Source organism: Drosophila elegans, unplaced genomic scaffold (assembly GCF_018152505.1).
Source record: "Drosophila elegans isolate 14027-0461.03 unplaced genomic scaffold, ASM1815250v1 contig_814, whole genome shotgun sequence".
Taxonomy (NCBI): domain Eukaryota; kingdom Metazoa; phylum Arthropoda; class Insecta; order Diptera; family Drosophilidae; genus Drosophila; species Drosophila elegans.
The window spans coordinates 6,402,317-6,428,896 of record NW_024546167.1 but is presented as its reverse complement, the minus strand read 5'-3'; the positions used below and the strand labels follow the sequence as shown (position 1 = coordinate 6,428,896).

The 26,580-nt window shown below is 36.7% G+C and overlaps 1 protein-coding gene and 1 long non-coding RNA gene across 2 annotated transcripts; one reads left to right on the top strand and one right to left on the bottom strand.

Moving 5' to 3' along the window:
- Positions 1 to 648: 648 nt before the first annotated feature.
- Positions 649 to 2,846, bottom strand: LOC108138295. The gene is made up of 3 exons (XR_001774100.1): positions 2,745 to 2,846; positions 884 to 962; positions 649 to 815 (listed from the first exon to the last, which is right to left on the bottom strand). It is a non-coding gene; the product is annotated as an uncharacterized LOC108138295 (long non-coding RNA).
- Positions 2,847 to 10,176: 7,330 nt separating this feature from the next.
- Positions 10,177 to 20,551, top strand: LOC121467883 (piggyBac transposable element-derived protein 3-like). The gene is made up of 4 exons (XM_041710548.1): positions 10,177 to 10,448; positions 10,526 to 11,349; positions 11,415 to 12,379; positions 20,357 to 20,551. The coding sequence occupies exons 2-4, from the start codon at positions 10,590 to 10,592 to the stop codon at positions 20,549 to 20,551; spliced, it is 1,920 nt and encodes a 639-aa protein (XP_041566482.1). The 5' UTR covers positions 10,177 to 10,448; positions 10,526 to 10,589.
- The last annotated feature ends 6,029 nt before the right edge of the window (positions 20,552 to 26,580 follow it).

Here is a 26,580-nt window from a genome sequence, read left to right as displayed (position 1 = left end):
CTTAATAACCAAAATTCTCGCATAAAAAAATCCAAGTTAAAAGTACATTTGGGGTACGACAAAAAGTGTTTCTGTGCGGGCAGGAGAAAAAGTCACATGATTTAGTTGCCGCCGAGCTTGCACACTCTTCGTCCCGCTCAACGCCCATCTCTTTCACACTCTTGCGCTGCGGTCAAATGGGCGACGCTGAGTAACAAAAAAAGTACAGCAAAATTTCCGCACAACAACAGCAGCAAAAAGTTATTCTAAAACTGAAACAGAAATACAGGTATTACACAATACATTTAATATTCAATTGCCAGCCATTTTTGGACCTAAAATATATCCATCTTAAATTACCTGATAAAAATGTCTCCATTTTGAGACTTAACTGTGCAATGGAAGCATACTTTTTGGCAAGCCAAAGTTTTTATATCCTTTGGCTAGATCGACATTCATAGTTGTTGCTGATCAAGAATATATATACATTATGAGGACAAAGCTTGCTCCCTTTCTTGTTATACTTGGAAAGTGAAAAACTAATAACATTTTATTGACATATGTTATTTAACAACTAAATTTTATTTGTTTATTTTTTACCAATTTTCTATAACAATTAATTTTCATTTTTAAAAAATAAACATTGTATAATTTTTTGTATAACCGGGGTGCTCACTGTACGCAGCAGCGCAGCAGAGACGGCGGCGTCGATGGAATATAATTCTTTACTGCGCCATAAGACGCTGTCGACGCCGCGGCGCTTTTCTGAGATGTAATGGAGAATCCGCCTCAGCTTATCTCGCTGCCCCGGCTGCATCTCCTTCCCTCGCTCTTGCCTAATGAAGATGATAATGAAATGAGCTGGTGCCAAGTACAAGCCCATAACCACAAGCCTTTACTTTACCAGCATCTCCCGTAGCATCGCCCTGCGATTTCACAATCTGTAATACGCTCATTTTACAAATTGCTGCAGAATGCATCTTCTGAAATATAATTAGGTCAATTTGCAATACTCTAACAAATTATTTCTAAGCCTTTTATTGGTGCTAAATCGAGTTAATGTTCGATTAGTCAAAGTTTAGTGATCGAGAAAAATGTGCACATCAAATTAATGAGTTATTGGCATATTAAAAAGCTTTTCAATAAATATGCAAAATTTAAGAAGACACACTGATAATTACAATAGTAATTAAATTTAATATTTTTGTAATACTCATCATAAAAAACAATTGCAACAATATAAAAGATTCAAAAGAAGCATTTATTGTTAAGCCAATCAAACATATTAAACATTTGAAATAATTACAACAAAAAAAATGGAATAAGCAAAAATTAAAAAAAAAAAAAAACAATATTTGTATTTTCAGAATTTCTTTGTCAAATTGTGGTTTCCATTCAATCAAGTGGTATAGGCAATCTGCCTTTTAGTTTAAAAAGGGTCATCGAAATTCGTCGATGCTAAGGCTTAATTCACAGTGGGTTCTTGCGAAATAGTTGCAAGTATTTTGTTTATTTATTTTTAACATGGCTGCGGCAGCTGCTATTGTTGCCGTTCCATCCGCCTGTCGATTTGTTTCGCTCGTTTCGGTTCTAAGTTTGCGTGTTGCATTTTTTTGTAGTTGTTGCTGGTTATTCCAGGGTGATTTTGCATTTTGTTGTTGTTTCGGCTGCCTCCAATCCCAGCAGCGTTTCAAGGTCTTTTCACTATTTGTTTTTGCCAAGTTTCGCACACATCCCATATAGTATATAGTATATAGTATATGGACGGACGGCTGGAATATGGCCGGGGTGTTAGTTTTCTGCCCGATCTCTCTGGTCTCGGGTAAGAGCGAGAAGTTTTGCTTTGGGAAAATTTCTTCGCGGGCGCGCTCGTGTGTCAGTTTTTGCTCTTTTCCACTTGACTGACAATTTGATTGGCAGTTTGCCTTTGCATTTGCCATTGTTGTTGCAGTTGCTAGCTGGCAGCGCTCTATTCTATCGTCTCCCTCCGGCAATTATATTTAATTTTATTATTGAAGATTGCAGCAAGATTTTCGCCCCCAAGGTCAGACGTGTAAATCTTCTGCTGCTGCTGCTGCTGCTGTGGTCACGTAAGCAAAACTTTTTTAGACCCAGCCCCGCCCCGTCCCTCACAATGTCGCGCCTTTTTAATGGCTGGCTGCTTTTGTTGAGTTGCTGGAGCAATTTAGTTTTTCTGTTTGGCATTTCCTATTAGAAATTCTTGGCATTAATGCAGCCGACCGGTTGCACTTGTCGTTGTTGTTATTGATGCTGCCGAAGTTGTTTTCGCTATCGCCAATTTCCTTTGTACTTATGCCAGCCGGAAGATCGTCAGCGTGGAAGTGGCAAGGTTGGCGGTGCGAGCGGATTGCATTGCGTATGCGCAATATGGAACGTTAGATTACGCATTCGCAGCGATGACACTGAAAACTTGAGCGGGAGTTTTGATCGAGCTCTACAAATATATGGGCTTAATGTCTATAATGCTACGATTGCATATGGGATGAACGGCTTGGAAAAGAAACTATTTTGAAGAAGTTCTTATTATTTTGTTCTGTAACAATTAATTTTAAAACAAGAAAGAACTCAATCGTCTAATGCCCATTAGTTCCAGACGGACAAACAGACAGACGGACAAAGGGGACATTCCTAGATCGACTCTCCTAGTGATGCTGATCAAGAATATATATACTTTATGGGGTCGCAAATGTCTCCTGTAAACTTTTGACAGAAACTATAAATATTATATAAATATTAAAACGTACCTTTACTATTATCTAAAAAAGGAACGCTTCACTATGCTTTCTTATGTTTTCCATATTTAAGCTTAGTAACTTCACAGTTGAACGTTTCTGTTAATCTAATGACTACAGAGACCTCGAAGAACTGGCAATCCACAATCATTTGAATCGATTACGATTCCACTATGTACTCAGCACTCAAGTAACTAATTGCACTGCATGGCCATAGAAAGAGATGGACGGTTTTGGAGAGAGGGAGCAAAGCTAGAATTCTTAACCAGCCATAATTGTTATATTTTTCAAGCGTATTGCAGCCTATGCGTGTCGTTAGCTCGACGATTCTGCAGCAGCAGCAGAAACATCATCATCATCGATGTCGGTCTACTCGCGGCTTGCCTGTGGAATATCATCGGAATACAAAGCTCAAGGTTACGCATACGCCATGTATGCGGGCCATGCGATGCGATTCCAAACGACGCGAGCGCAATGTCTAAGCAAATAGACGACAAACAAGCGCGGCAACGCAAACACGGACACTTGTGCGGTCCGTAGATAGAATTTTAAGCACACATGTCTCTCGGTATATGGTGGATTTCTAGGGGTTAACGGCGGTTGCAGCAGATGCCTTTTAGTGCACACAAAGTGTCAAAGAAGCCATCGATCGACAATTTTCGCAAGCAGCTGCCAAAAACATATTGAGCTTATGTGTGACCCTTTTTTAAAAAAAAAATGCATAAAAAGCTGTCAAAAGTGCTTTGCATGTAGACCAATATATGAAGACATCTTGAATAAGAAAGTTTTTATTTAAGAATCAGGCTATTTCTACGAAATTTAGATAACAGAATAGTTCGGCTTGATCAAAATATATTTAATTTTGTTATGCTAAAAATAAAATTATATATTTAAACATTTTTAAATTTCTAAAAATTTTAAATTTATATTTTAACAAAGTAACCGCTTTAATTTTTATGAATTTGAACTAGTTAAAGCTAGTAATAAACATGGTAACAGACCGTTTCCTTTTTTTCTTATTTTCCTCCGGCATTTCTAGGTTCCATCTCCTTTCGTTCCACTATTGCAACGCTAATTGCAGCGCTCAAGCGTAAAACATTTTCACAAGAACTAATAAATGCAACTGTTAGAGCTAAAAACGAGCAAGAGGGAGTCCGAAGGAAAAGGGGCCACCCACATGGAAGCCATTAAGAAATCTCAACCACTGTCTTTGCCAGCTGCTGTCTCCAAGGCATCCTCATCTCTTGTCTTCGTTGGTGGCCCAAAGGCTGCTTTAAATGCCCTCATTAATATCCTTTTTTACGGTTGTCCATGAGTTATTCGTATGCGAGGAATACTTCGTGCTCATTTTAAAATATATGCAAAATTGTTATTCTCTAAAATTTGACTTTTTTTGATGTAGTTAAGAATATTAAAAATTTATAATAGATTTAACTAATTTTAATATAGTTTAATTTTATTACAGAGTGTCAATTTCTCATGTTTCTTGATTCATCTTAGCCTGGCTCCCATATATTCTGCGAACTTTTGCAACTTTGTGCCCTTGGTTGCTCTTTTCAACTGTCTCCGGCTTGAAGTTTCTGCTTCTCCACTTTGTGGCCTGTCAAGTTTTTAGCTGCAGGCATATGCAGTCGTGGGTGTGGCATGTAAAAAATACAAATAACGAACAGGAGGAGCCATTTCTTTGCTCACAAAGATATTAAAAATATATTTCTGTGTTCTTATTTCTTTTGTATTGCTTTTTTTTAATATTTGAATTGGACATCGGTAAATATTAAGAAGAAAGGAGGATATCTTTGTTAATTGCAGACCAAAAAAGTCGGAATTTTGATTAGTCTTTCGGCCAAAGTGGGAATCTGCTCACAATCAAAGCGCCAAAGCGTGCGGCAATCAATCAGAGGGGCAGGGGAATCCTCCATCCTTCTCGTTACTGGCCAAGAATTTCAAATTGTTATGCAAATTCACAGCCGCTACTGTGTCGGATGTCTTTGGGGTGCCCGAGTGGAGAGAGTGTGGCGAGAACAAAAGCGCCAGGCAAACGCCATAATTCAAGTGGCCGCAGCGATTTCATGCCTGATTTCAATTATCAATACGCGCCATCGACAGCGGGCGACAGGCAACTGGCAACCGGCTTCCAGAGCCAAATCAATTCAGAACAGGCCAGGAACCCAGAACGGCCACAAAGCCCGAGGAGCCGACACGTCCAACAATTGAACAATGGGCACAAATCATTTCATATGCCAAACGTGTGGTCGATGATTGGACGGCTGCAGCAGCTTCCGAAACAAGAATAAAGACTGGTTAATTTTGGGGGAAAGCCAGGCTTTAAACACTCTAGCAAAACATTCATTTTTTAAGTATCTTTCTTTTTAAATATATAGGATTTTCATATTTACAGCTTTTTTTTTTAAATTTATTTAAAAACAAGAAGGAAGTATTATTATTTTAAAACAATCTTATATGTTTAATAAGTTTTATGTTTTCCGAAAAGATTCCTGTAAGACTACATATTAATTAATATAATTTTTGTATTAGAAAACAAAAAATTTTATTTACATAAATTTCTTTGAAAAAATTTTAAGCTTTATCTGTATTGTATAGAAATATTTACCTAAGTATATAGAATTAAATAATCATTCTAAAACGGTGAAATTTATTTATAATATATTGCTTTAAATGTATCTGTTATGTGTTTAACATTTTGTACTCTCCTGACTGCGAACAAGGGCTTCTCAAATTATTATATTAAAAAATCATTCGATTTTTTATATGCTTATACCGATCAATATCGCCATGTTCCTTATAGGGTATCAAAATAACAAAGACCCACTTCATCATTCAATGTACACTCCAAAGACATGTCTTCTTATTCCCATATTTTATTTTAGATCAGACTTTGTCACATTTTTGGGCAGCAATTTGTTTGCCGCTGCTGCTTTGAGGCGGCGATTTGTTTTGTCAACTGTCAGTGCTGATGAATTTAATAAATTTAAAGCTCAGAAGTCAGACAAACAATCGTCGTCAATATCATCATCGTCATCGATAACATCATCATTATCAACGCCAGTGACTTCAGCATGTTGTACATGACACAAAAGCTGCAGTTCATCGATGGCTTTTGAATATAAAAATCCACGGAAATCGCCCAAAAACGATTTGGCGAAACCATTTTTGGGGCGGATGGATCCGTTGAGTGTGGGCGTGGCTGATGGCGCATGCAGAATGCATTGAATTTTAAGTCGATACGAAAACGATTGGAATCGAATGGCTTCCACAAATTTGGTCGATTGTAATAACAACAATGAATCAGGCGAAATAAAATACTGTGACAATGAAATTGTTTGGTCATGTCATGCAGATAATAAAATAATTATATATTTATCATCTGAGCTTATCGGGACCATTAATCACAAGAAGGTATCATCGGGTGTTGAATACCAAAATATGGGGAGCAATGCAATGGGCGAATTTTAAAGGTATAAATCAAACTTTAAGAAATATAGAAAGGGATTTGGTATTTCTGAATTTGTCCCCTAAATGTCCTTCTAATTGTATGAATCATTCAAATATGGTTTAACAAAAAAGTTAACTTTATTTGCTTATTTTTTCCGCAGCTCAACGATTTCGTTTTATTTCCGACATTGTTTCTCCATCATTTATTTTACAACAGAGTAGATCGTTACCCACATTCCATTTCATACATATATTTTAAAGTTCAAATCCACCCCCATTGAAAAAATCTTTCAACGAGAGTCCATAAATAATCCCATTGGCAGCACAAAAGAGCTTATCGATAAGCGCAATTTGAAAGCTTTAATGCCCATCAAAATGCATTTTCGTTGCTCAAACGATTTGCTTTCCCAGCAGCCAAAAGAAACATTCATTAATTTTAAAGCCAATCAAAGGCAGGAAAAAGGCATTGTGTGTATGTGCTTTTATAAAGAATCCATTGCAGAATTAAATAGCAGACCGCGAAGAAAATGAGTTGAAGAATTTTTAAAGTAAAGCACGTAAAGAAATCGTAAAACATGTCAAGCTGCTGTTTCGATTCAATTTTGCTGAAATTTCGCACATACATTTATGTATTCGCCCCCTTCTTTTGTGTCAGTTCCTTTTTTCAGTTTTATTACATAACATGAAAAGACGTAAATGTGGCTAAGAGGCAGAGGAATTTTCTGAGGAAGGTTGGAGGGAAACCGAAGTAATTCTTATGATTATCATAATTTATTTGGCCTTCGAGGGAGCGGAGACTTATGTGGATATACAAGAGTATGTTTCTACGTATCTGGAAATGAAAGCAAACTGAAGAAGAGTTCTGTTTGCTCATTGTGAGCCGGCTGTGGTGACGTCTTCCGTGCCGCTTCGTGACTCCCAAAAGTGCACAAAAAAAGACAGTCCCATCTAACTAATGCTAAATACTCTGACCTTGGCTCGGTCTCAGGGTCTTGAAAATTATATGCCAGCGCCAGCACCTAACAAAACGCTGTACAAAAACAATTTCCACTCAATGAATAGAAAAATTGCTCACAATTGTTTGTCGGCATCTGGCTCATAACGATGTTAACTAAATAATTAGCTGACATAATTTCGCTTGGCTAAGAGCTGTAAAAGACTGGCCCATTAGGCACGAGCTTGCGTCTCCGAAAAGTCGAAAAGCCAAGTCAAATGTGTCAAATTAAATGCGCATTAGTCGCGTCATTACAAGTATCCAACATCAGAAAAAAACCGCAGAAGCTGGCCGGCCAAATGTGTCTCGCTCACTCTCTTTAAATAAACTTTAAGTATATTGTATACTTATGACTATTAAACAATTAAATGGCCAGCAAAATTTAATTGCATAATTAATAAACATTAAAAGCACTTAGCTATGGCAACCGTCTCTCTTAATGCCATACAATTTGCAGTTGTCGTTTCTTCTATTGAATTTCCGATGTTCGACTCTCTTCGTCTCTCTTTCTAGCTCCGCAATTTTCTCTTCAACGTCAATCTTCACAAGACACGCACCGTGCGGCGTATACGTAATTTTTTGAACTATTACAACAAGGTGAGATATACCACGTTCAAAATGTTTAGCATGTTTTCATAGAGAATAAAAGACGTGAACAAACAGGCGGCTTCCGGTTTAAGTTTACAAATTTTATTCGATTATATCAAGATTTGGTACATACATAATTTATTTATTATATAAATTACAATATTGAAGATTATAAAAAACAAATAAATGGATGTTAAACGATGCCGTTTGCCGTTAGATAAGGTCAAACATAACAATTAAAAAAAAATATCCCTCCCCTGGGTGTACAACTCACAATAAAATTGGTCCTCAGAGTGTCCAATGCTGAAATTCAAGAACCGCAACGAGAACCCCAAGGAAAACATACAAGATATGAATTAAAAGAACCGATAAGTAACTGTGTAAATAAATAATGTAATCTGGTTAAAAAATAGACATAAAACACACAATTTTGATGTAAAAAGAAAATACCAAACGAAATACCATCTAAAATGGAAAAAACATGCAAACAAAACAACGGGCCGGTGACCTTCACCTACAACTCAGGCGAGACTAGACCCACCTAGACCCCATAACCCACCTCTGTCCCCCGCCTCCCCGCTTCAAATGCCACCAGAAAAAATCTAGTTGGTCATGCGGGACAGCGCCTACGCAATTAGCAGACTGCCCTGGTGATACGTATATAGAACACGGTAAAAAAATATATTATTTTATTTAAAACTGTCAAACAACTTCATTTTCAAAAGAATTTTTCAAATCCAAAAAAAATTTCTTTGTTTAGGTCAAAGCAAAAATTAATTTACAACTTAAATGATTTTTATATGGCATACATCAATAATTTTAATTTTATTTTCTTAAAGTGTAATCACAAATGCCAATCATACCGCACCAGAACCAGATTCAATACTATTGTAGAGCCATAGAAAGTTTATGCTCAAGGTATCCACATCGAAGTCTGCGTTGTTAGTACTGAAATTGAAATTAAAAATTTATTCTAGTCTGGTTCTCCTCGCGCTGTCACCCCTCTGAAACTTTTGCTTTCGTTTGCCTTCTTGTTGTTTATTTTGGTTTGTTATTTGCGTTTGTCTTTTTCGCACATAAAACGTGTGACTTGAACTTTGAATTAATTCGTTCAATAATTTACATTTTTTTACCTTGCTGAGTATTCTTGGGTACTTCTCGGGTCTTTGTTTGTCTATTTCCCTCAGTTATTTATTTATTTATTTATGAGTCGAGCGGGATTGCAGGTTCTTGTTTTCTTGACTCGGAATTTGTTTGGTTTTACGTGTGTGGCTTAAACTTTTATTTTGCTAGTAGATTCTAAGAAATCGACGGCAGTTATGGCGGCAGTGACCAAAACCCATCTATATTGAGCCAGACTTGGTGGTAAACACTTCTCGGAAGTGACAATAAAACCGATTTAAGTGTATGTAATTCCCGGCTATGTGCTTCGCATTCGCAAAAGACCTAAGAGTTCGGTTTTGATAGCCGATGGGGATACACTTGATGATTCAGATTGGGGTTTTCTTGGGGACGGTTAATCTAAAATACTCGGAGCCAAAAATAATATATTTTATATACTTACTCAAAACAAAAGTTAAAGCAAAAGTCATCTGATTAAAGTTTTGTGTTAAAAATAACTTACCATAGTTTAAGGAATTACTAATAAAAAGATAAAATTAAGTTGTTTAGTAATAACATCATTAACTGAGTGTGTTCTTTGTTTTCCATCACATTCATAGTCACGAACGGTCTTGCTTATCAGCAACAAAATAGTCATATGTATGGCTTGCTTGACCTTTTTATGAATCACCTAAAACCCACCCATTCATAATTCTAAAACCCACACTCGCGGCCAAGAATAGTAGATAAAAATAACTTACTTTTTATTGTTTCCGCTTAAGGTTAAATCATGAATCTACCAATCTAACTAATTCTCATTAAAAAAATTTGGTCTTAACCGAAATATAATTTTTACAAAAAAATGGATTTTTGAAATTTCATTTTTAATTTTCCAGTCTGTCATGAAAATCTTAAATTCTATTATATATTTATGTAAATGTTCAAAAGAAAGACAAATAAATTGTTGTAAAATTGTAATGTTATGTAAAGTTTTTCCTGAATTTTCGATTTCATAGTTCATGATAAAGTGCCATTATTGCTTGGTTAATGAATACGACCATACTTTGGATTTTATTATTCATTACTATTCTTAACATTAGATTTCCTTTTTTAAAATGCTAATGCATTCAATTTGTTCATTTAATCCTACACGTAAGGTTTTAATGTGCTTGTTCAAAATGGCCAAAGTTAAGTTATTTTTAAAGTTAATCTTCTCTAGAAAACCTAACCAAAGCTTTGGCCCTGGTTGGATTTTCATTAAATGTTGGCATTGTTTTGGATGCAGTCTCGTCTGGCTCCCTTTTAACCCATTCGACCCCGAAGTTGCCTGTGAGCAATTTCAAAAGTTTAACGGCTATCGGTAGTCGGTGCTTTTGTTTTTGTCTGCTTATTCTTCGAGATAACGGTGCTTTGATGTGTATACTTAGAATGTAAGCAAAAAAATTCTAGTTTGCGCATCATTTGACGAAATTATTTGGAATGTGCTGGACGTGCCTCGCGTAAAAAGTGATTGTTGTATTGTGAGGTATATTGAAAAGAAAGTGATTTACTTTTTAATTACGCATTAAAAGTTGAAGAATGTGAGTGAAATTTGTTAATAAATGAATTCTTTAATGCATGTTGTAGTTCAATCTAATTGATTTCTATTAAAAAACAGCTGAGGAATTTTCAAAGTAATAAAGTTGCTTGTGAGCAACCTTGGGCCATTGCACCACCAAAATATGAGACCAAAAGAAAAAGGTTTATCAAATGATGATATTGAGAGAATTGTCAACTTCGATTGGGATGTCTCCAGTGACGAAGAAAGTGGTGATGAAATGGAAGACATCTCTGGAATGTTGGAGAATAATTTAAAAAGTATATTGGAAAGGGGAGAATCAATAGAATTTGAGCATATTGAAAATTTGATTGATGAAAAAAGCATTCAAGAAAATAGTGTTGTGGCTGATAATTGCTTTGAAAAAGTTGATCCCAAAACACTTAAGTGGAGAAATAGGCCATTTCAAGCTCCAGGGTGTATTTGGGAAGAAGATAGTAATCGCCAAATCGATGAAGTGAAGACCCCTGTAGAGTATTTCTGCAGCTTTTTTGACAATAATGTTATTGATTTAATTACAAATCAAACTAATTTGTATGGGTTGCAAGAGCACGGCATAGAGCTGCAATGTACTGGAGATCAAATAAAAAGGTATATCGGAATTTTATTGTACTTGGGTGTCATAAAAGTACCTCAATTTAAAATGGCTTGGTCAAAAGAATACAAGCTTTCTGCTATATCGGATGCAATGCCACGAGGAAAGTTTGAAAAAATCAAACAATGTTTACATTTCAACGATAATACAAAACAACTAAAAAAAGGTGATTTGAACTATGATAAACTGTACAAAATACGCCCTTTACTTGACATTCTCAAAAAAAGTTTTGGTAAACTACCCCAAGAAGAACATCAAAGCGTTGATGAGCAAATCATTGCGTACAAAGGTATTCAGATTTAAATTTTATTAAAATTTAATTTTAATTTTAATTCAATTTTAATTTTTTGTCAGGCCAATCGTCTTATAAGCAATACAACCCAGCTAAGCCTCACAAATGGGGTTTAAAAATGTTTACGCGCGCTGGAACATCTGGATTAGTTTATGACTTCACACTGTATGTTGGCGAAGGCACTTGCCCAAACTTTGGATTGGGAATATCTTCAGATGTGGTATTATACTTATCAAAAGGTCTTCCCAAAGGCAAACCTTTCAAGCTGTATTTTGACAATTGGTTTACGTCAGTTAGTCTCTTGGTTGCATTGAAGGAAAATGGCATATTTGCAACCGGAACTATCCGCAAAAACCGCATAAGCAGCTGTAGACTTCTTTCAGATGCAGAATTGAAAAAACGTGGAAGAGGATCATTTGATACAAAATATGAAGTAAACAATAATCTGATATGCGTCAAATGGTTTGATAATAAGTCGGTTCAACTACTATCTTCGTATGAAGACCATCAGCCAGTTGGAATGTGCAAACGATGGAGTCCTAAAGAAAAAGTTTACATTGATGTTGTAAGGCCTGCTATCGTAGGCTCTTATAACAAGGGTATGGGAGGAGTAGACTTAGCGGACATGCTTATGGAGCTATATAAAATAAACCACCGTTCAAGAAAGTGGTACATTAGAATTTTTTATTGGTGCTTGGGAACATCAATGACAAATGCATGGCTGCTGTATAGAAAAAATTTTCATTTTCTAAACCCAAATCAAAAGTATATACCGCTCATCAAATTTCAAATGGAAGTTGCTCATGAGCTGCTACAATGTACTTACTCTACTTCATTTGAAAAAAAGAGGGGTCGGCCATCAAATATGCAAAGAGAAAACTCAATAATATCTTTGGGTTCTCCAACTAGCAGTGTGTCTTCCAATCAATCCAAAAATACAAGTTTCAGCCAAATCCTACAAATTCTATGCGTTACGATTGCATGGAACATTGGGTGGTATTTACTGAAAAAGGGCGTTGCAGACTGTGTAAGACAGGAACCCCAATGTCAAAATGTATTAAATGTAAAGTACACCTATGCTGTAACAACAATAAAAACTGTTTTATGTCTTACCATACTTAAAAATTGAAAATAAACAAAAATAACCATCAACTAAAAATGTATTCTTTAATATACACTATGGCCCAACGTTGCCCACAAGCAACATCCGGTAGCGCCCAAACTAGTGGGGGTGGGGAGTTCAAACTTTACTCAAATACTGCTTGGCCCAATACAAACAGAATACAAAAAAAAAATATTTTTTTTTCGACAGGGAAAAAGTTGGGGTCGAAAGGGTTAATATTAATCCGTATGTATTTGTATATGTGTCCGTTGTTGTCTTCTTCATCAGCAGCATCAACAAAAGCTCCTGGCATACATTCTATATACTTTTGCGGCTTTGTTTGCACATTGACACAGGTGAAACTAATTAGGCCACAAAACCCAGCTCATTTCTGTTTTATTTGTTGGCCAACAAAGCAAAAAAGAAAGGAAAATAAAAACAACAATATCTTACAATTTAAATAAACAAACGTACAGGTGAACTCATTTCTTTCATTTCGCTTGCAAAAACTAGAGAAAAGCTTGTTGCTTCTTCAGCTTTTGTTTAAACATTTTGCAGTCGTTGAACTCATAGTCTCCTTAAAAATCGATGGAAATAACACTTGCGCTTGAATGTTTTTTGTGTTCGAAAAAAAAGTAACTAAAATTGACCCAAATTTAGGACCATCCGATGGCCAACAGACCGTATGCGTAATAACATTTTAGTTTTGCTAGTTTTCGCTTTCATGCTAGCAAATCTGCCTAAAACGCTCCCCGCAAAATATGAGAGGGGAGAACGTGCCCCTGCAAAATGAGTTTCATTTGCAAAACGCGCGTGAAAAATTCATTAAAAGTCTTCATAGTCCAAGCAGCCAGCTGCCGTTGTTGCTTTTTGTACTGTGCGCCTAAATACACTTCCTCTTATTTGGGGTTAGAAAGGGGCGAGATCGCTAAACCGATCGGCTTGCCATTTTCAAGGAGGATAGGCAAGGAATATATATTAAATAAGTTTATAATTCTGCAAATTATGTGTCATTAAAACCACAAGTAATTGTCATGTTGTCTTTAACAATGTCATAAATAAATATTTAACAATCCTGCATTAGTACCTATTTTTTTATTTTATAATAAATACTATTCATTTGAATTAATAAATAATTGATTTTTTTTTCTAAATTTGCTTAAGTATAAGATTTTACAGGTTTTATAAATTGTTTTATATTAAACTATTAGATATGTTAATATATATATAAAAAAATGTTGCAAAAAATATATATCAAAAATAAACAGGTACATGTGGAAAATTTTAAAACAGAAGTGTATCTCCGTTCGGTGATTTTTGAAAACTTTTGCCTTTTTTTTATACAATTTTTTTGTTGAAGAGGAAAACTCATAATTGCAGCATTTTTCACTTTGTTTCTTGGGAATGTGCGCACAAAAAAGTTGCTTATTAAAATTGAGCGAAATTTAATAAGCAGCGTTTTATGCAGGCCGACTGCGGGAATAAAATGGTGGAAGGGAGAGCCCCGGGGAGAGTTTTCCTAAGAGTTTTCCCGGCGACCGCCTCTGTGGGTGATGCCGAGGTGGGTGGTGGCTGGCACTTCTGCTGGGCATTTGCCGATGGTGGCCGGAAAATGGCCGTCGTCGTAGTCGTCGGCACTTGGATGTGTTGATTATGAAACCGCCAAAGTGGGTCTTACACAAGTGTGTCTGCTTAGAGGGGTGGTGCTGCTGGGGAATATCCACCCGCAAGTGGCGCAAAAATGCAGGCAAAGTCACGTTTTGTGAGAGTAACCAAATGTGTAACCAAATGGCCGCCATAAAGATGTACTATTCAACCTAAAAACCAGAAAAATTAAAATGCCAGCAAAAAATATGTTAAATATATATTTTGCATATGCTTAAGAGAAATGAGTTGCTTTGTGTGCAGATAGAGGGGTTTGGTTGGGGACTGGTTGCGTGCTTTATGGCCAAATGCAGCTGATGATAAAACTGTGTCTGCAATGGAATGAATGGATGAACTTAATTTTTAAGAAATATTTATAAATAAAGTAAACACCATAACAAATAAGAAGATTACTCTCGAATATTCAAAGCAAAAAAAATACATTAATAGTGTTCAACTACTAACATTATTTTGAATAGTTTTCTTAAGTGTTAGAGTGGTAAGCCCAATAAATTAAGCAACCATAATCAGCTGAAAGAAAAGAAAGTTATCCATCAATGACTTCTCTCACCATCAAGTCCCATATTTACCTGGTTTTGTTTTTCCACCTTAAAATATTATGTCAGTTCTAGTTTATTTTGTTTGCTGGAAAACAAAATATTTATTTAAGTTAAGCCACCTCTTCTGACTCAATTTGAAAACTCCACTCGTGAATTTACATTTCAATTATACCAACTCACCTTCCGCTCCCCCAAAAAGTTATTCATCCAACTGGGGACGGAACCCAAGATAGCAGATATGAATCATAGGTGCGCCGGGACTCAAAAGAAGGGTAGAGACAGATACAGACTTAAGCCCAGCCATGCCTACAACACCGGTTACTTGTGAGCAGCTGAAGGATTGGAGCCTGGCAGCCTGGGGGAAATAGTAACAGGACGGGGAGGAACGGAGCCGGGACCCAGGCTGTCTGGCAGTCGCAGGCTGTGTTAGCATTTTCATAACCTTGTCAGCTTGATATGCGCATAAATTTGAACCAGTGCACATTGTTTATTTAAATGACGTCTACCGGTTCACAGCGGCAACAAACATCCACCCGAAAATCCAAAGCCAAACAAACGAAAAAGGGGAGACGTTAACAACTAGGTGGGTTTATGGGTTCGTTTTCTGCCAAATACTTGATGTGAACTTAAATATGCTTTATATATATATATATATATATAAATTTATAAATACCACTTTAAAATATTCGACGACATAGCAGTCAAACATTTTATATTAAGAACTTAAATTGAAAATCATTTAATGGCCTATCATGACATACATCTTAAAATCAAAAAGTATCTATTTAACCTTCTCTTTAATCCCAAATAATATTTTGCTTTCTGACCAAGTAAGAACTCTTGCGACATAAATTTCAGCACAGCAACTGAAATGTGAATGTTGTGAGCAAAAATTGCATAGAAGCTTGAAAATTTATGCTAAGCAAATGCAGACAGCTTAGAGTTGTTTGTTGGAATGGCATTCGGTCAATATAAGCAATTTTCTAAGAAGTCGAAGCCCGTCGCGATGAAAGCAAAAGTCGCTCGGTAAACGATATAGAGCCGGCGGCGGTAACGGCTCAGCTTTTGCCTTTGCACCAACTTTCGGCTTCTACCTTCTGGTATCCGTATCTGAGATTGTGTCTGCATCTGTATCTGTCGTCAGGGCGCAGCACGTGTCCAACGATTTTATCAATGTCAACGGCAGTCGCACTCGCAGCCTGCTCCCTTCCCTTTTCATAATTGCCGCAGGCCAGCAGCAACAGTTTGAACAGTTTCAGCTCGGATTCGGATTCGGTATAGCTCTGGAATAAAATCCGACGTTGGGGCGTAAGCTGCACGTAAGTCCCGGAATGTGCAGTCAATAGATACAAGGCTTATAAAACTACCATAAAAATAGTTTCAAAAAGTCAACGAAGTTATGTTACACTTCCATATTAATTGAGAAAGATGAAAATGTTGACTGGTTTTATTGTGAAAACCATATTAATTGTAAATTATAAAAACTATACATGATTTGTAAAAGAATATACAAAAATATAAGACTAGAACAAAAAGTTAAATGTGTTCTCGAACTATATCAATTTTTGTTTTAAGTTTTTGATATTTGCTTAAATCATAGAGCATACAACTTCACTTGCAATGGCCGCTTTTCTTGCCGCCGAATTATGCGTAAAATAAAACAAATCGCAAGCTGTCCTCAAAAACGTACGCAGGATGCGGCTGAATTGAAGGTGAAGACAGCGCCGGCGATGATGACTCCGATGACAATCGGGCCCAAGATGCTGATGATGTAAAGAAGCGTGACAATTCGACAAATATTTAACTTGGGCCCCCGGCCCAGCCATAGCCCCGATCCCTCAGGGCCAAAGAATTTGCGCAACTTTCTACGGCGAGCAGAAGGCAGGGCCTGCGCACGATTTTCACTTTTCATTTATGAGTTATAATGGCCTGGCCACTGCTGTGACATCATCGCACGGAGGGGCAGTTGGGGGCAGGGCCAACTGACTTCGGACCCTGGCCAAGTCAAGTCAAGTGTCAGAAAAGTGAAAACTCCCTGGGCGAGTGTTTGTTTTGTGTGTTTGTGTGTTTGTATGTGCGGGTTTATGGCTGCCGTCTGTCTCGATGTTTATTTTTCTTTTTTGGCGATCCAATTTCAAGTGGCCCGCTGTTTATTTATTGTCGGACTGCAACAGCCGCCGCCGCAGCACCCAGCAGCTGTTGCCATAACAAAAAAGCCCGGCCACACACCGAAACACATATATACACGCAAAATAATTGTTAACAATTGCAGACAGTTTCAGGAGAAACGGAAGGCAAGCCAAAAACCAAAATTAGTCATTGCAAAATGGTTATATCACATTAATCCCAGCTCTTAAGCTGTTCTTATTTCATACAATGCACTCAACAGCATTTAATAAAATTTAATGATATAGTTAATATAATAAAATACTAATAAAAATTGGTACGTTAGGCAATAAAAATCATATGGAAAATAATCAAATTTAATTCGCATTTTGAACGATGCAGAGATGCTGCAAATTTCCACTTCGTTTATAGCTTGGAGTCATAACGAAAATTTAAGTGCTAACGATCGATATATATAACCAGTATAAAACAAGCTTTATAAGATGAATAATTGCTTGTATTCATTAACACTTAGTTTTAAGTACTAATTTTATCGTAATTAAGCAAATATTGATATTGTCAGTGCAGTTTCTTATTAATGTATTGAAATTAAAAAAAAAGGAAATTAAAAAAACGTTTTAAAATAAATATAGTTTAGTTTTCGTTAATTATTCATTTATATATGCAATAAAATTGTGATTTGTAGTTGGATATATCTTTATTGCTATGGCAATAAAATAATGCAAATTTATTTAGCTTCTTACCCAACTTCATTTCGGCATTGAAAAATTCCGATTCACCACAAACGCAAACAGAAGTCACATCAAATTGCATAAATTCTTCAAATAGCCAATGTTCATGGCACTCTATATAATCCAAAGCCCATTCCACCCGACAACTGTAGCCACAGAAATCGGAACCGTTGCCACAAAAATTAGAGTAGGGGAATATTTTTTTGGGGTGGAGAAGGGAGTGGGACACAAATGTCAATAATTCAATCCAAAAGCTGACCACACAAGTGGTCCGTCCGCCGCCTGACCCATTGCTCATTTGTGCGGCTCATTGGTCTTGGTCTCTGCCTTTTATTCTCACCCCTCGCAGAGTTTCCAGTTTCTTAAAAAACTTTTGTGAAAATTGGCTGTCATGCGTTTTCCCCTCACTGAGCAGAGAACTTTCACAAAAGAAGAGAAAAAATTAAGACATTTAACGCTTTTTTCATTACAGCTTCAGTTGGGTTCTTTCCCCCCAATTTGCGGTTTGCGTGTCCTTTTTGACGAGATGACAGCGGCAAAAGTTTCTGGGGACTGGGATGCTGCAAGACCATTACAAATGGCACCATAAAATTGGCTAGAAGTTTGTGCCGCCCAGGGGAATCTTTGTAAGTATTCTTTTAATTGTTTGTTAACAGTAAATTTATTTTGAAACGAGTGGAAACGTGAAGCTGCGAAGTAAACGGTTTTTTATTTTGAAGTTGTTTCTTCACCAATAAGATGGCAAAAAAGACTGCCAAATTAAATTTATAATTTAAAAATTGTTTTCTACGCATATAAATTTGAAGATGAAATATACTTAACGGGCATTGATTAAATATTTATTAAAATAATATGCACATTTAACTGTCTATTACTAAAATAAGTTTTAATTTTTTGCTTGCTTATGAAGATTGATTGTCTTTATCAAATTGTGTTAACTGCTTTAAGAATTGCATTAATAGAGTTGTGTGTATGGGCTATTGATTTGGCCCACCAAGGGCATTCGACAATTCGCCGTTTTCCATTTCTTTGATTTTTTGGTCAGGAAACTGGCGACGACACACGATACGTTATCGTCAGGAGCTTTGGTTGTTTGTTTTGTGGCAACAGGGAGACCACACACACACTCCAGGGCCCAACCCCGACCCCTAAAAAGCACCACCCCTCGGTACGTGAGATTTGATAAACTGCTTTTCGACTTTATTGCTGTTTTGGCACAAAATGCCATTTTTTTATTTTTTGGCAAGGCCCAATGTTTTCATCTCTGCGCTGCGGCTTGTCCATTTTATTTTGGACATTTTGAATTATTTCGTATTTTTGTTGTTTTTTTATTACTATTTTTATTTGCTTTTATGTGTTTATTATATGGCCTGATTTCAGAGTTTGGTCGAGCGCAAAATTGAGACTTTTTATGGGGTGGTTGGGATGCTTTTTGATAGGTTGTAAGTGCTGTACACTTGGTCACAGTTTGGAACTTCTTACAGTATTCCATACTGGGAATTGCTTTTTAATTCGGTTTCTTCTTTGATTGTTTTTGTGTTTCCTTGACTTCAAGTGAGTTGTTTTTTGAAATGCCGCTTTGGGAATTTTAGCTGGGGTAAAAACGTTGCAAAACATAGTCTGTGTTTCATTTTGTGTGGTTACCGTATATTTGTTTGACTCTTTTACTTAAGTGCCTATTTAAATAACACCTAGAAGTCGTTAGTTTTGTTGCTAAATTTGTGTCCTTATTGCACATCTTTTCTCTCTGGCAACAGCCAATGCTCTTTTCAAAAAATTACATTAAATGTTTCTTAAAGCAAAAATAGTTCTTCCATGAGAGTTGCAAACTTTTCGACACGAAATCGACTAAAAATTACGTTTTCCCTTAACCCCACACTTTGCGCTCCACAGCAACACATTACTGAAGACACGCCCTCTACGCTCCTTCCCCTCCTTCTGCATCTAATTATGCGAATGCATTTAAGCGCACAATTTTGTAATTTTTTTCGCTGGTAAATTAGGTCAGATTTAACATATTCATTAGAACTTGAGTAGAAGCAGTTTGGCGATTAGAGGGGAGCATGTGGGGAAGCTGCAGCGGGTTACATAAGAAAATATGTGTGGATGGGGTGTGGGTGACTGGTACAGGGTCAGGGGAGGCAAACTCAAAGGAAGCGAGGAGAAACTTTCAAGCGCTTTTAATGGTGATTACAAGTGCACACATACACACATGGCAAAAAAGTAGAATGAAAAATAAAAAAAAAATATTAGAAAATTGCATTCTGTAGCAGTAACAACGACGGCCTCGTTTTGGCTTTGATTTTGCCCTCACGATAAGCATTCGTTACAAGACGGAAGAAAACTAAGTGGAAAAGAGCTAAAAAATGAAAAAAAAGAAGCAGACGAAAATAATACCCTTATCCATTGAAGGGTAATCAAAAAAATGCAGGTTGTCTCTACGTAAATTAATTTAGTTTTTCGAAAACGTACAAAAATAAGTATACGTGTTTAAATACTTTAGCCGCTAATTTTAAAAATCACTAGAAACAGTTTATGATAACCTTTTTTAATCTTAACAGAATAAAAAAATAAAAAGATCACGCCCATATTGGGCTAATAAAAGACATACTATTTCCTTGAATTTGAAACATTTATTTATTTTAAAACTTACTTTAAAATCAAGAGACTAGTTTGCGTAGAAACGAACTGACGGGTAGATCGACTCTCCTAATGATGCTAATCATAAATATAAAAATAATCTAAAAATATATTATTTTGTAAGCATAGCCAGTTGAGAACAATAATATTTTCGGGTTGCCTGAGTAAGTAATTAAATAAAGAGCATCACGTTCTCGCAGTGTATCAATGCCAAGCTACCCTCGTTCCTGAAGGAATTTCAAACGACTGATAAGAGCGGCGGCAGCAACATCTACAGCAGCAGCAGCAACAGCAGCGGCAACATCGATGGCGTCGAATGTCTCAATGCGAGGAGCAGACCGAGCACTCGAGCACGCATCATATGTGCCCTCAATAAGGCGTGGCTCAGTCATTGAGCTGCTCTTTTTCGACCAATGTCTCGGTTTCAGTCACTATTCACATTCACTGCTGACACCTCCGACCCTAATTCTCCCCCTTATTATGTCTATAAGTTTAAATCTTCTTCGTCAGCTTCACTTTACGTATGCTGATGCTTTGTCCCACTGCTGATTCTCTGCTTTTACAGTGAAGATTGCCTAAGCTATATTTTCAGTATGTATGTAAATTTACATTAGTTGATGTATTTAATAAAGTCAAACAAAACAACTTTGCTTAGTAACGGGAGCAAATATACAATTGGTACCTAAGTTTTCTGAAATGGATATAACGTTTTTTTACATATTGTTATATTTACAATGAGAAAAAAAAATACCAAGATATACCCACCAATTTTTCAGAACAAAGTAGTATATTCTCATATCAAATTGAAATACTGCACATATCATTATGGTATGTTTAAGAACATTTTTATATCAATATATATTGTTATGTTTTTTATACCCAATTTATATATTTTTAGATCAGCTTGATACGATTTTTAACATCAATTTGATTTGCCCCACAGATAAAGTAATATGTTTTTTTATAAACGTTTTATACGTATTATAAAAATATAAAAATTGGTTACTTATTGTGATTTTTTTTTAGCATGACCGAACGTACGCAGTTTGTATCAAAGTTTGACTGTACTGCTTCCTCTGCTTATATTGCTGCTTTTGCTGCTTCCTCTACCATTTTTATGAGCACTTCAATTACAAAAGCACGCAAGTCGCCATCATTTAATGGAATTAGTACAATGACAATTGTGGCCAAAGACCAAGGAGATGTTAAAGAAGACGACTTAGCTCAACTCAACTCAACTCAACACGAAACGCGACACGAAACCGCACGATATGAGTGCGGCGGCAATAGAAATAAATTGAATAAATGCGAAGCCAGTCGCAACAGTAGAAGAACCAAAGTAAAGAAGAGGCGAGGTCACTCAGTCGCCGACTGATAATTTTCGGCAGATAGGCAATTGCCATGGAATGGAGATCATCAGCTATAGAAACTTCAACAACAGCAGAAGTGCACCAGAAAAAATATGCTGTCTAATAATTTATAACTTGTTAGGTTATTTTTAACTTGTTTGGTGTTTACAAGTGAATTTTTCTAAAAATACATATATGAATATTATTCTTATAGTTTTCTACCATATGAGTAACCTCAGTGGTAAAATTTTTTCCCAGTGCATCAGCAGCAGAAGCAGCCGGGCCCATCCCCAATTTCCATCCATTCATTTCAGTCAGCTGCAGAACAACAAAGACCCGTGTCGATGACAATTAGCGATTGGATGGGACGGCATCGAACCGCGTGGAATGGGTGGATGTGGATGTGGATGATGTTTGTCTCTGACCCAAACATTTTATATACCCTCTTTGCACGGCGGTGGGGCACACCTTTAACCAACTGGTAGCAGGAATATGTAGAGCATGGAGCGTTGTGTTGCGCCATAAATTAAATCTAACACCCAGAACACAGAGACAACATAGCCAGCGATAGATCGGTTGGCAGCGATAGATCCCCTCCAAACTCATTTCTAATGGCAAGTGGAACAATGCGAAAAAATTACACGCTTCAATGGGCTGTTCAACAATTTATCAAGCTTGAATTTGAATCCACATTAGCCGAACGCTTTTGTCGGACCTTAAATTGAAAGCTAGCTGAATTTCAATCGTAGCAAACAGCGAAATGCAACTTTAAGTCATACATCAGTCCATCTGAGCCAAGGAAACTCCATCAAAAGTGGCCCCATGAGTGTCGTTTCAAATGGTATCGGGTCGTCCGCTATCGTTTAGCGCAAAAGTAACTTTAAATAAACAAGCAATGGCAAATAAAATAAAAAAGTTTCGAAAATCATATGGTAAGTTATCGAATCACAAATGCTCTTGATGGAAACAAATTTAAGTCTGTCAAATATAAAAGATTTCATCCGGAAATCGTTAAATTTAGACGGTTTTATGGTCTATTAAATGCTTTTGACTAACTTCAAAAATACTGATCGACTTTAATTGCTTCACATTAAGTTTATCTTGTGATTGGTTATTTATGTATCGAATTCATTTAGTTTGAAACTTTGTATTTAAATAAAGCCAATCTACTTAACATAGTCTATGTCCCCTATGTCACACTCTTAACGCTTTCAACTCCACTCATATGTATATAGATAACATCACAGACGCTCAATCGTCGTCGTCATCAGTAATGTATCGCTTCGAGGTTTGAATGACGCGTATCATTGGCAATTAAATTAAAATATACACAACTTTAAATACGTACAAATAAAAATACGGCCACTGCGAAACTGGAAGCAGAAGCCCGTACAGGCAAACATGTTGTCGTACAAACATACAAACTTTTTGCAATGCCAAGCGCTTCCCAGATACAAATGTATCTGTATCTGTATCTATGTGCGAGCGGACGACCGACTGCAGTCGCTATAGTGATTTTTCGCCAGTGACATTTTAATTGCTGTTATGTTTTATTGATATACAAAAACTACTAAAGCTAATTGTTTTATTGTTAAATGCGCTTTATTTGCTCTCTGAGTGGCAGCTTAATAATCAACTTTAAATATCAGACAATTAGCGCTATTATGGGACGCTTATACCTATCTGTTTCCCCTCTCGCTTTCCCGGCAGATCGCTACTATTTCTTCACTCTGCTCGCATTGAATCTTTCGATTTGATGGATTGTATCCAAGTTCCGAGTTGACATTGCAATGTTTTTAAGGCGTTAATTGCGATGGGGGAAGTAAATTACTCAAATATCTTTGTCAGTTCTTGAGGGTTCCGAGATTCGACTTTGAAATGAGCACTGATAGAATTTATATTGAATAAATATTACTTTCGTTATCTGATATATTTTATAAACAAAATTATTTAAAATACAAATGTAATTGAAAATTGAAAATATATTTTGTTCAACACTTAATAATAAAGAAAAGTCCCAATTTTTTCAACCATATACATAAATTGTTAATTGATTTAAACTATTACTATACCATAATAAATAAGGCTGCAAAGCCTATTTCACCTTGTCCTCGAAATTCCGCCTATTCAATTACATAATTTCATTAACTCACCGTACTCGTAACACAAAATTTGTTTGCATTAACTGCCGCTGCTGCCTCTTCTTCCACCTCCATTGTTCTGCTTCTGGAAAAACACTTGAACTGCTAACTGGTGACTGGTGACTAGGTTCCTCCTTTTCTGTTCTGTGTACCTCGGTATTCTGTACTCTGTACTGCTGGAAGTTCGTATGTGTAATGGTTGAAGCCCGGAACGAAGAAACGTGCACAACAAGAGCTCGTCATCATCATCAATATCATTATCGTCATCGAATCCAATGCCTCAAATGACATTTCCGCACCTGATGGCCCCACCAACCGCCCAAGTCATTCATCAGCAGGCAGCTATAAAATAGCCTGTGCCTTGTCTATATCTCTTTTATGCCCTTTGTTGATAAGGTAACATGAATTGCGGTTAAGACTTAGCAACAGCCTTTTTCAGAGAGGTATTTGTTTTGTGTTTAAGAAGCTTTTTATATAAATATATAAATATATTTAAAATTTTCTTTTGTAAAAAATGTTTAAATGGCTTATTTTTTTGATTAAAAAACATAAATAGCTCTTATTTTCAGCTGCAGGAAAAAAAGGCTTTTTAAAGTTCTAAATAATATCCAAATATTGGAGATTAAATTATTGGGTTAAGATCAACTATATAGTACATACAAATACACTTTGCAATAAAAACTTCATATAAAATGGTTGTAAATTTGTTTTTCCATTGTTTGTAATTTTTAGTTTATATTTAATCCCAAAAATGTAAACCCAAGTATTTGGAAATTAATTAGAAATTATCTCGCTAAAAGAGTATCTGAAGCTAGGGCTAAAAAGCCCGTCAGTCGATTCACTTTTTGCCGTACCGCTGTCCGGGCTAACTGTCCGTCCGTTTGGCCTCCGTCCGTCTCTTTTGCGTCTGAAGTGCGTGCTTGAGTTCTGCCTGTGCCGTCCATCCTCTTCTTGTTCTGCTTCTGCTGCTTTTGCTATTGCTTTTTTGGTGCCTTGCGTTTGCACTGCGTTCTTTTCATTTGGCTCTTGTGCAATCCCCACACTCGCACACACCCTCACACAATCGCAATTTCTATGCCACTTGTCCATGCCGCCACTTGTCTTCCACTTTATGTGGTCGCCGCTGGCGGTAACTAACCAAGCCGAGGAACAGCCGAACCACCGAACCACCGAGCCACCAGCGGCTCACCATTACCACCACCACCTCCACCATCAGCGTCCCGAAAAAAAAGAACCCAAGACAGACACTTCAATTGATTATTGGCGCTGGCTTTTTGTTGGTGCTGCTGATTTTTTCATCAGCAAAACACAATGATTTACATTTTGGAGTGCTACCCTATAAAACGGGGTTAGTTAGAATCATTTAAGCTATTATGTATGTACATTTCTTAAAGAGACATTTTACATTAAATCAAAAAATATTACTAATTACAGCTGAAATTTTTCTAAGGAATTCTAAGACTAACTTTCAGTTTAAAAAGGCTTTTAGAACAATATTAAATTGGTTTATTGACGCCAAACTCAAAGCTTGTTTATTTAGTGTAGTTCCCGACCGACAAATAAACTCGATACTCGGCGCTGTGGATTTTTAAAGTTCACTGTTATTGAGCTATGAAGTTCAAATTAAATTTTATTGAGTTTCATTTAATTTGTGACTGTAACTTAAAATATTATTTACAAACTGGGTAATACTTGGTCCCTAATTTTTTTTTAAGAAAATTTGTATGCTTCAAATCCCAAAAAAAGTAGTTTTACTTAAATGCTTCGTATTTGCAGCAACTTCGAAACCCAAAAACTGAAAGGCGAAACAGAAGTAAAATTTGGTCGAATCCATATCTTGATGTTGCAAAATGCTAATCAATAAGTATCATCCAGTCCCACCACAAATTAAGATTTCTTTGCTGTTTCTTCTTCGCCGTGGTATTGTACTTGTATCTGAGATTTGGCTGGCTGGCTGGCTCTCATTAACCACAATACTCCCCGCCTGTGGAATCCTCTTCAATCTCGACCTGCTCGTAAGCTGGAGTCCCCCGATTCCTGTCTTTTGTTGTCATTTGCACTTTTGATTTCATTTGAAGTCCGAGTACGAGAATTCGAAAGACTCGCAGACATTTCGCTGTCTGCTGTTCCTTTGTTGAGTGCTCAAGTTTTTGTTTGACTTGATGCTTCTTTCGTTTCGTTATGCTTCTTTTTGTTTTGCTTCGTTTTGCTTCGTTTTGGTTGCTTTTATTATAATTTTTTGGCATACAAATTAAGTTGCATTCTTTCGGCTGTCGCGTCGTTTATATGTACATATATACACATTTTGTTGTTTTGTCATAAGTCAAAAGAAGGTGGCATCTAATAAGCTCTGTACCTTTTGTGGTAAGCCCACACAATGATGAGCTCAAATCTTGATGTTGATGCTAATGCTAATGCTGATGATGATGATCAGCGAGCCATAATCGCTGGGACTATTCAAAGCACGTCAAAAACCGCAGATAGATTAATTACGGGACGGACTTGAACGACGGCAGAGGTTTTACTATTATTCGTTTTTATTTTTGTGTTTGCCATGAAGTGCATTTCATTTATTCTATAAATTGTTGCCACGAATTGTTCATGTGAAACGCGCGTCGAGTTTTCCAGCAGCCCCTGCCACGCCTCCACCCACAGAGCCGCCCACAATTTGAGCAGAGGTTCGCCATCTTTTCGCTTCCGCTGTTTGCCTCGTGCATCTTAATTACTAGTTTTTTTTTCCCTCTCTCACTCGGTGAGCACTGAAAATTTCCACAACGAAACGAAATTCAATGAAAAATACTTATTCAAATAGCAGCCAACTATTGAGGCTGTAAAGCCAGCAGTGGCAGATACTTTTCCCTATCTGTATTTGTATCTCTATCTGCGCCAGTGAGCGTGTGTATCTGTGTTTGGTTTTGTCGAACGCTTCGCTGG

Excerpts from the sequence above, each read along its gene's own strand:
- LOC121467883 (XM_041710548.1), top strand. The coding sequence starts at position 10,590 with ATGAGACCAAAAGAAAAAGGTTTATCAAATGATGATATTGAGAGAATT. Across the intron at positions 11,350-11,414 it reads GCAAATCATTGCGTACAAAG|GCCAATCGTCTTATAAGCAA; the intron begins GTATTCAGATTT and ends ATTTTTTGTCAG. Across the intron at positions 12,380-20,356 it reads AAAAGGGCGTTGCAGACTGT|TGTATCAATGCCAAGCTACC; the intron begins GTAAGACAGGAA and ends ACGTTCTCGCAG.